This window comes from Pollicipes pollicipes, unplaced genomic scaffold, assembly GCF_011947565.3.
Source record: "Pollicipes pollicipes isolate AB1234 unplaced genomic scaffold, Ppol_2.1 Scaffold_4740;HRSCAF=5597_pilon_pilon_pilon, whole genome shotgun sequence".
Lineage (NCBI taxonomy): Eukaryota > Metazoa > Arthropoda > Thecostraca > Pollicipedomorpha > Pollicipedidae > Pollicipes > Pollicipes pollicipes.
The window spans coordinates 21,252,777-21,262,313 of NW_023596545.1; the positions used below are offsets into that span (position 1 = coordinate 21,252,777).

At 59.0% G+C, this 9,537-nt stretch overlaps 1 protein-coding gene across 1 annotated transcript; it reads right to left on the reverse strand.

Moving 5' to 3' along the window:
• Positions 1–3,651: 3,651 nt before the first annotated feature.
• On the reverse strand, positions 3,652–7,568 carry LOC119098055 (uncharacterized). Its single transcript, XM_037220983.1, has 5 exons — positions 7,552–7,568; positions 6,083–6,267; positions 4,575–4,808; positions 3,883–3,971; positions 3,652–3,779 (listed from the first exon to the last, which is right to left on the reverse strand). The coding sequence occupies exons 1-5, from the start codon at positions 7,552–7,554 to the stop codon at positions 3,652–3,654; spliced, it is 639 nt and encodes a 212-aa protein (XP_037076878.1). The 5' UTR covers positions 7,555–7,568.
• Positions 7,569–9,537: the final 1,969 nt, after the last annotated feature.

Consider the following 9,537-nt stretch of genomic DNA (forward strand, 5'->3'; position numbering starts at 1 on the left):
GGTTTTGTGTGGACACAAAGTTTGTGAGGGAAATACCATGCGCGTTTAGCTTTTATTGTGACGGTACAAAATTGATCCAGGCTTGTAACTAACAGCCCTTTTGCTGAGCGACACTAGCGACTACAAAACTAAACACATCCATTTAACATCACGAAACGCACTGAACATACTTTGTACACGGTGGATATGATTGTCGCATGCGATATTGACTGATCACTTCCCAGACAACCTAGGATAACCTGAATTCTATGTATTTCGAATTGTACGGCCAAACACAATGTCATAGTGGGAACTTGACCATGCCCCAGCCTTAAGCAAGACTGGCACCTCGAGCAGCATGGGGACACACTACGACAGACGTGTTCGCTACGGAACAATACAAAAAAATATATCGGACATATAATCACCAGTGACATGAGTATATCACATCAATATCAATGGCAGTCACGCATGAGCTCGTTACAAAAGCTGTCGTGGCAGCTGGTGCGCATGCATTAACTTGGCCTACATCACGTGTGAACGCATTATCCTGCCATTAAAAGAAGGCACAATCAGTTGCCGACGCGGCAGCCACGGCCAACGTGTGGCCAACGGCCAACATGCAAGATATCACCACATGGGATGGCACCCATTATGAAAACAAACACCAGCTGTCCCATGCACCTCAATCCTCGGCGTATTCCGCCCGCTGTTTCTTTGTCACGTGACACCTGAGTCCACTCCGCGGAGGAATCTCACGCGACCGCTGCCCGTTCGACCTCGCCATCTTCGTGAAGGCAAGTGTGCGGCGCGGCCGGCGCCCGGCGTGTGGGAGCGGCTCCGGTCTCCGGTCCCGGGCCCGAGCCTCGGCCTGGCTTGAGTCCGTGGTGCGGCTGGCGGCTCAGCCCAGCACGGCTCCGTCCGACCGGACACACTGACCGTCCGCCGGCCGGTAGTCCGCGTCCAAGCTGCCCTCCGAGTCCTCTTCGGCCTCAGATCGCCGTCTGGAGTCCTCCCCGACGGCGCGCGGCGACCAGTAGTCCTCCGGTGCCCCGGGCAGCGATAGCGAGCCATCCGCGGCCCCTAATAGAAGAAGCGAGCCTTCACTGACCTCGGATAGCAGGGAATGGTCGGCCGCTTTCGACAGCAGAGAGTTGTCCTCGACGTACCACCACAGGGATCGCCCCGAGGCATCAGGCATAAACACAGAGTCCTAACCGGCCACCGATAACAGGGAGTCCTCCCCACCACCAGTCGGCGACAGGGAGCCCGCCCGCTTCGCGGCCGCGTGTTCCCACAGAGACGTGCCGGCGTCAGCAGCCACCTCCGCCGGCGTCACGAGCCGCGCGGGGCCCGCCGTCCGACCGCCGACCGGAGCCGTCCATGACACGCCTGAGCTCCCCGAGTCCGACCCGTTTTCAGGAGCCCGGCAGGCGGCACAGGCGGCGGCCGCTGCCGGGCGCCCGGACGCCGACTCTGAATCCTTTGACGAGGGAGGCAGCGTCGTCTCGGCCCTCAGAGGAGCCTGCACGGGCGGCGCACACCCGAACAGCGGGGCGTCCGGCTCGCCGGCGCCCAGGTCCATCACGGAAGACCCGTCGCTAGCCGCTGCATCAGTATCGCGTGGCGACAGCCCCGACCGGAGCGTCCTACGCCCCGCCGCCGCTGCGGCGGCCCTTGGAGCAGAGATAGAGGGGAGAGAGGCGGTACTCGCTGCCACCGACAGACGCTCAGGGGGCTCGGTCCCCACCACAGCGCCGCCAGAGGTCAGCTCGGGGCACCGCCGCCCTCTCCCGGCCGTGCCGTGCCGAGACGCGCGTGCGGCGGCACCGGTCACCGCGCCACTGTCAGCGCTGCTGTCTGCGTCGTCGTCGCCGTCATTCGAAGGTAGTGTCGGCGCCGCCGCTGGTGCAGAAGCCGCTCTCGGTCGAGCAGCACTGCGCGAGCGCTCTCCTCGGCTCCTGCGCCGGCGCCGGCTCGCCCTCCGCGGCCGCCCAGGTCCCAGCTGGCGTGGGGCATCCCGCAGAGGCCGCCAGCTCGGCGTCCCAGCCGGGCGGCGCGGCGCAGCGGCAGGCGAGCCGAGCCGGCGGCCAGCCGGCGCCCAGCCACAGGTCACCGGCATCCAGACGGCGCAGCAGGGCGGCTGCGTCCAGTCCCGCGGCCAGCGCCACCTGTTCCGTCCTCCGCCACGCCAGCGCTGCCGCCTGGTGGCGCGTCAGCTGGATACAGTCGGCTGCCGTCACCTGGCGAGACAAGAGCAGTTGGAGGAGATGACGGCGGTCACTGCGAGGACATCGAGGGACATCGAGATCGCACGATTAATGCCACTCCTCTTCCACAACAAACAATATCGGTATGACGAGAGTTAAGCCGCCTTCAGCGCACATGTTTTCATGTCAGTCGACGTAACGGACAATAACCAAACTCGGCTTTCATGTTGACATACCACGGCATGTCACGCCCAGCTCGGTTACACGTCACATCAGGGGTCGGTAGTGTAGTGGTTAATGCGTCTGCGTTAGCCACTGCGCGTCTGGGAAGTCAGAGATACGGGGTTCTATTCTGCACGGTGCCCGCCCCTCCTGTCAGACAAACAGGCGGGCGACGCCATACAGTCTCAGCAGCAGACTGCGTTGTAAACGCCCAATGGCAATGACGTCACGTCCGGTGACCCCCGCCATCCGGCCCCGCCCGAGCGGGGGCCTGAGTGTACCGAGCGGCAGCTGCCGTCCGCCGGCGCCACCCGAGCGGGCGCCCTCAGTGTACTGAGCGGCAGCTGACGTCCGCCGGCGCCACCCGAGCGGGGGCCTGAGTGTACTGAGCGGCAGCTGACGTCCGTCGGCACCACCCGAGCGGGCGCCCTCGGTGTACTGAGCGGCAGCTGACGTCCGCCGGCACCACCCGAGCGGGCGGCCTGAGTGCACTGAGCGGCAGCTGCCGTCCGTCGGCGCCACCCGAGCGGGCGGCCTGAGTGTGCTGAGCGGCAGCTGCCGTCCGCCGGCGCCACCCGAGCGGGCGCCCTCAGTGTACCGAGCGGCAGCTGACGCCCGCCGGCGCCACCCGAGCGGACGCCCTCAGTGTACTGAGCGGCAGCTGCCGTCCGTCGGCGCCGCTACCCTCACCGTCATGACGCTGGCCTGGCGACGCACGAAGCACTGGCCGCTCTCGTTCAGATAGAATGGGTGCGGCGAGCCGTCCCGGTCCGGCCACGGCAGAACCTCAATCTCAATTACGTACTCGAGCGGTATCTGGCCCTGCGGCGTAAGAGCATGGCTGACTGTGAGGCACGCGGCGTCGAGCGCTCGGTGGTCGCTGCGGGCACTGTGAGTGGGAATGAGTGGGGGGGGGGGGGGGGGGAGGGGCGTCCGGTACGGCTATCACAATCCTAAAAATCGCATGGCGTACTACCGACGGGGCTGTTGCCCCGTCGGATTCACAACAAACATCAGACAAACAATCCACGTTGCACTCGCAGCCTCACATCTCCTGCCAACGTTCGCAGATGTAGAGTTAAACCTCGCGAGTGACTTGGAACACGAGCCACGCACTCCTGTCACGGCCTGAGGCGACCTTACCGCACGTGATGGGGTGGAGGCCGGCCAGGCGGAGGAGCGGGCCGCTCGGCCGCCGATCACCGCCAGAGCCAGGGCCACTCGGCCGCCTGACTCACCGTCAGAGCGAGGGCCCACTCGGCGCCGAATCACCGTCAGAGTCGCGGGCCACTCGGCCGCGACTCACCGCCAGAGAGCGGGCCATCGGCCGCGACTCACCGTCAGGAGAGCGGGCCGTTGTTCCGCCAACTCACCGCAGAGAGCGGGCCGCCTCAGGCGCTAACTAACCGCAGATAACGGCGCTCTGCCGCCGACTCACGCCAGAGAGTGAGGCCGTCAGGCCCCGACTCACCGTGAGAGCGGGCCTTCGCCTCGGCGTCGCACCAGCAGTAGTTGGACGTGGCCACCAAGTGTCGCTTCTTCCGCCGGCTGGCTTCATAGCTGAACACACACGCACAAACACGGCCAGCTCAGATCAGGCAGATGGCGGCAGTGCGGCGGCCCCAGGAGGCCACTGTCACGTGAATTCAGTCTGGTTGTACCCCTAGTCGGGTCTAGTTTAGATTAGAGCCCTTTCGGACGGCATTCACCAGATCAGTCGCCACAGAATCCTCCGCTGCCGAGACCTGCCCGACGCGGGGACCCTTGCCTAGGGTAAGTGCGGGCGCCCGGGCGAGGTTCTGCCAGGCCGACATCTTTGCCACTTCCTGGCTAACGGCAGCAGCGTGCTACACTGGGACGGCCGTTGCGAGGATCCAGGACGAGGCGGTAAGGAAAGAATGGCAGATGTGCATACCTGAGCCAGGCCCAACACATGAAGATCACAGTCACTAAATCGCCTTGACGTTTGTGCCTTTCACGCCCGTCTTGTTACTAATATGCACGTTCCATGCTGTTGTACGGTTATGCTGGCAATGTTATACAATCCTAAACGGCCAAAAACATGACTAATGTAGTCTTGAAACACGCACAACTCCATACGTCATGTGGAAACGATCGTCACCAACAGCCGCATGTTGCCATCGGCCATCGGTCGGTACTCACGCGAACTCGCGGGGCCGATGCTGGCCGTCGGCGGCGCTGACGACGGGCACGAACGTGATGCGGTGCCGGTCGTCTGGCACCGCCGGCTGGTAGCGGCGCAGCGTGTCACGCACCGACAGCCGCACGTGGTCCTTCTGGTAGCGCGTCAGGTGCATGCCCAGCACGCGGCCGTTGTCGTCGACGCCGCAGTAGACGGTGCCACCGCGGCCCGTGTTGAGGAAGGCGTTCAGGTTCCTGAGGGCGCGCAGCAGACGTCGATGCTAATGTGTTCTTCACAGCCGTGCTTTGAGTGATGCGTCCGAGCAGTTTCGAAGTGGACGAACAGCGCACCGTAAATACATGAGTCTGGCGTACGATTACCATGGACGAGCTTGTATTGACGAGCACTGTTGCAGGCCGGATGAGTTTTACTCGACCCATGGATAATCTTTCCAACTTGGGCGTCCCCCCCCCCCCCCCGACACGGTAGAGGCCACGGCCTTGAGGCTGATAACCCTGAAACCACGGATCGCAGCTTCGTGCGGTCTTCAGCAAAAATGAATACAAATATTTTAGCCTCGTCCTGGTGCATCGTTCTTTGTGACCAAAAGGGATAAGTGAGGGTGAAATGATAGGTGGGGGTGGGTGCCCCCCCCCCCCCCGCCGCCGTGTCCAAACTACAAATGACAGAGCCCCGTGGGGAAAAACAGCCCATTTGCCTCAGCCAGATCACACGATTAGAAATAGTTTGCATGTTGTTAGCATGATAATTCATCCTACTACGTCACGCCAAATGCCAATTTTTCTCGCAATCTGCATATTCCAGCTTCACATCCTAATCTTAACGGAGCCATGCGGCGAACCAATATGACACATACACGAGCGTGTTCGTTACTTAATTCTGAACATATTCCCATGTAGATTCGGGTGTTTTGGGCACATCCAATGCTGTAAAGCCCCGTTAATTCAACACTGTCGTCTCCGCCCACCGCAGTCACCGGATTCAGCGGTTGTTGGCCGCTGCCCATACCGACAATACAATGCTGTGCAGTGTTTCTACAAGCCGTAAATTCTCCAAAACCAGAAATGCTATGGGCGCGTCTTTGTCGTTAAAACACGCGCAGATTATAGTAGCGAAAACTTGGGGCTCGACTACAAGACGTGAAAGCAATCTAGCCGGTTTTAATAGTCGTGGATAACCATCCTATGTTCCTGGAGTTATTTCATGGTTCTACCAAGGTCTTCCCCACTTTCTCGACATATTGTTACTCAAATCCCCACCTAGAATCATCGGGGACCTTTACGTTAAAAAACACACACTCCCTGCCCCCAAGGCCATTTCAGGATTGCATTACCTATGCTGATACCACACAATGCTCAGCTTTCACTTCTGCTTTCAGGTGTTGTTTGGCATCATTACCTTGGACACGTGCTGCTTTAGTATAACCCTGGTGATACAAATACTGACAAACCGCCCACTAGCCAGCCAACGGCGTGCCGGGTGTCTGATGTTGTCCATCGTCTGGTACCTGGACACCGGTTTCCTGGTTGACGCCTCACGCGACAGCCCCTGGTGCACCCATGGCGGAATGTCTTCCGCGGCGATGTTGCGGTGACCCTTGAACTCGCGCGTCTCGTCCTCCTCAAAGGGGAGCACCGACCCACGGGTGTAGACTCGACGCTGGGTGGCAGCCATGACAGTGACTGCATCATCCTATAACAGACAGGAATTAACATGAGCAGCATGCTTACAGAGGCAGTGTGCTGTGCAGTTCTATAGGTTGGGTTAGGCACACTTCAAATGGCAAGCAGGCTGGAGTGGGAAGAAGACATCATATTATGGCTGGAAACATCACCAAGCTGAACCCTGTGCTGTTCATCACAAAACATAAGTAAGATTTTTGTAAAGTGAGCATTCATGCTTAAAATCATGTTCTTAACAACCAGAATAATATTGAGCAATAAAGCTAGCATGCAATATCATTAGTATATGCCAGTAATGCACTCATCCACATGATGCACATCACCTTATCAACCAATAACCAGCAACAAACATCAAAAGAATTGCATGTGTATAAATTACTTCCCAGTCCAAGCATAGTTGGGAAACAATGTCATGGATTCAGAATTAAGAAGCTGCCAAGCAAGATATTTTACAATTTCAGGAACAGAGTATTGTAAAATGATGATGATAATTGGGAAAAGCAAAGCAATAAAGAGAATGACAAGCCATGTACCTATGGATCAAAAATATGAATGATAAAGATGGGAAGTATCATTGATAGCTAGATACCAATCACACAATATTGCAATGCTGATGTGGAAGATATAACACATCTGCAGTCTGTTGTAAATAATGTTATGGCACAGTATCCAAGGGGAAATTATAGGTTAAAAATGGTACCCATTACAAACATGAATGGCAATGCTAAATTTAGCTTTTTGCTCACTTCATGATCATCTAATTGCATGTGTTGTCCATCATATGAAGGAACAATATTGATACTTAACCAAGGTTGTAGTCAAATGTTTCATTTTCAGTTGGTAGGGCTCTCACCCTTCCCCCAAATTTTAAAAACGAAATTCAGTCAAATTTATGGATAAAGATGTTATTAATGAACTTTGAGGGCAAGCCTGACCTTATCCCCTACCCCCCCCCATCCCCAGCTTATTTTGGGAAATTACACCCAGTACCCAACAAACATCGCACGCTATGTATTCTTACAATTGGGTAGCTCTGCTAACATGAGCTGATTGCGTTCGTAGCGCGCAGCGCGTAAAATGCTCACGGCGAAAATTTTCTTTTTCTAAAAAAGATTAACTACTCGAAGAATGTCCAAAACTGTACAAGATTGCGCCAGAGTTAGCAGCGCACAGCAGCTACGAAAACGTACATATCAGAGGATAATCGAAAATGAGCATAATAAAGAAATGACTAGATCATCCAATCCTGGCCCGACAATTTTGACCATACTCGCACCGTTTTAGTCACCAATACCATAAACGCCTGGAGAACTGCACGCGCCGCAGCGAAGGCAGTGCGGGGAATACCCAGCATTTGGGCTCAGGAGCGCGGGGTATGCAGCAGCGATATGCTATTATAAGAGGGAATTACCGGCTATTAAGATATTTCCAGCCATGCGGAAAACGTCCGAGATGTGCTGCTGCTGAAACCGGTCGAAAACATCGGATGAAAAGTCGAAGGCAGTGGTGCAGGTAAGCAAGAGGGGCAGAGGGAGATACACCCTCATAGGTTCCAAGGCGCTCTAAGGGCACCTCGAGACCGACGATCAAGGGACGAGAGGCCGCCAGGAGGTCGTATTCAGGGGCAGCGGCGGAGGCGGATCCAGAGGGGGCTGGGCGCGGGACCATGGTCCCCTTGGGTCCCGGGGGGCCATAGGCTCCGAGGAGGCCCATATCCGGCCGAGCAGACGCAGTTTTTTCTCAAAACGCAACAGAATTGGACCCTTTGGTCTTCCAGACGACCAAGGCCAGTCGCAAGGGAAACTGAAGGGTCCACGAGCAGATTGGTAGTAGATTGATTACTTGTTCGTAGTGCAGTTGTATGTGTCCTGCGCCCCTGCTGGGGCGGAGCGCGGCACGTGGTCAGGTTCGCAGGCCGGCCCCGGCTGCGCGGCAGATGCGCGCCGCCGTCGCAGTTCGCACGACCTCGGATCGCGCGCACAGCCCCGGCTCGCGGCCCCCGCTGTGGGGAGTCGCCGTTGAGAGAGCAGCGAGGGTAGGTGCACCGTCAGGGGCTGCTGCGGTGCGAGACTAAAATACAGAGAAGATGTGGTGAAACACTTGGCGTCTCATTACAAGCTATTTCGGCCAGAATACCCAAGACCCTGGCGGCGGCTGCAGGCGGTGTGACGACGTCCATCACGGCTGGTGGCGCGACGACACCAGCGTCAGCCAGCGGGAGCGCCAGCGCCAGCGGGAGCAGGGTCGTCACGCGGAATGGAGGCTGGCCGTTTGACGCCCGGCTCATCCCGGCGTACGATGGATCGTCGCGCTGGACCTAGCGAGCGTTCTCGCACGGGCACGGGCCGTGCTCAGTGATGAACGCGTCGCTGTGGCAGCGGCCGTGGCGCGTGCAGGGGCGCCTCCGCGAGTCGGCGAGGTGCCCACTGTGACGCTGCTGGACGTGCGGTGAGTCGGGCCATGTCGCCGTCACCTGCCCGCGGCGTTGGACGGGAAGCGAGTCGGGGGACGCCGCGTCAGCGCGAGCGCCGGCTCCCCGCCATTGAGGGGCGCGCTGCCCATCACCTGGCTGGAGGTGAACGGGCGGATGGTCGGGGCGCTGGTGGACGCGGGTTGCACGGATGCTGCGGGACCGGAGGCACGGAGGTGGAGCAGCCTCCTGCGGCCCGTAGAGCGATGGAGCAGTCTCCCGCGACCGGTGGAGCGGTGGAGCAGCCTCCCGCGGCCGGTGGAGCGGTGGAGCAGCGTCCCGCGGCCGGTGGAGCGGTGGAGCAGCCTCCCGCGGACAGTGGAGCGACGGGTCGGTCTCCCGCGGCCGGTGGGGCGCTGGAGCGGTCTCCCGCGGCCGGTGAAGCGACGGGTTGGCCTCCCGAGGCCGGTGAAGCAGCGGCCAGCCACAGCCAGCCGCTGCGTGGCTGAAAAGGCGTGTGAACACAGTGACCGACGGCTGGGATGCTACTGATGCTGATGATAGTGCCGGTGTGGCTGCTGATGATGGCGCCGGTGTGACAGGCGACGGTGACGAGCGAGTGTTGCCGCGTCGGAGCGGACGAGAGCGAAGGCCCGTGCGATTATGTACTTGTTGATCATTAGGATGAGGGTGGGGTGTTCGTAGTGCAGTTGTATGTGCACGGTGCATATCATCCCAGGAGTGCCACGACTCCTCCTCTCGTGGCGCACTGCCCTCCGTCTTCGTATTGTACCGGCCAACTACCCACGGCAGATAAATGCAGTCAGTCGGGGTGCCGGATCGCCCAGCGCAACCTCTGGTCAGCTGCCG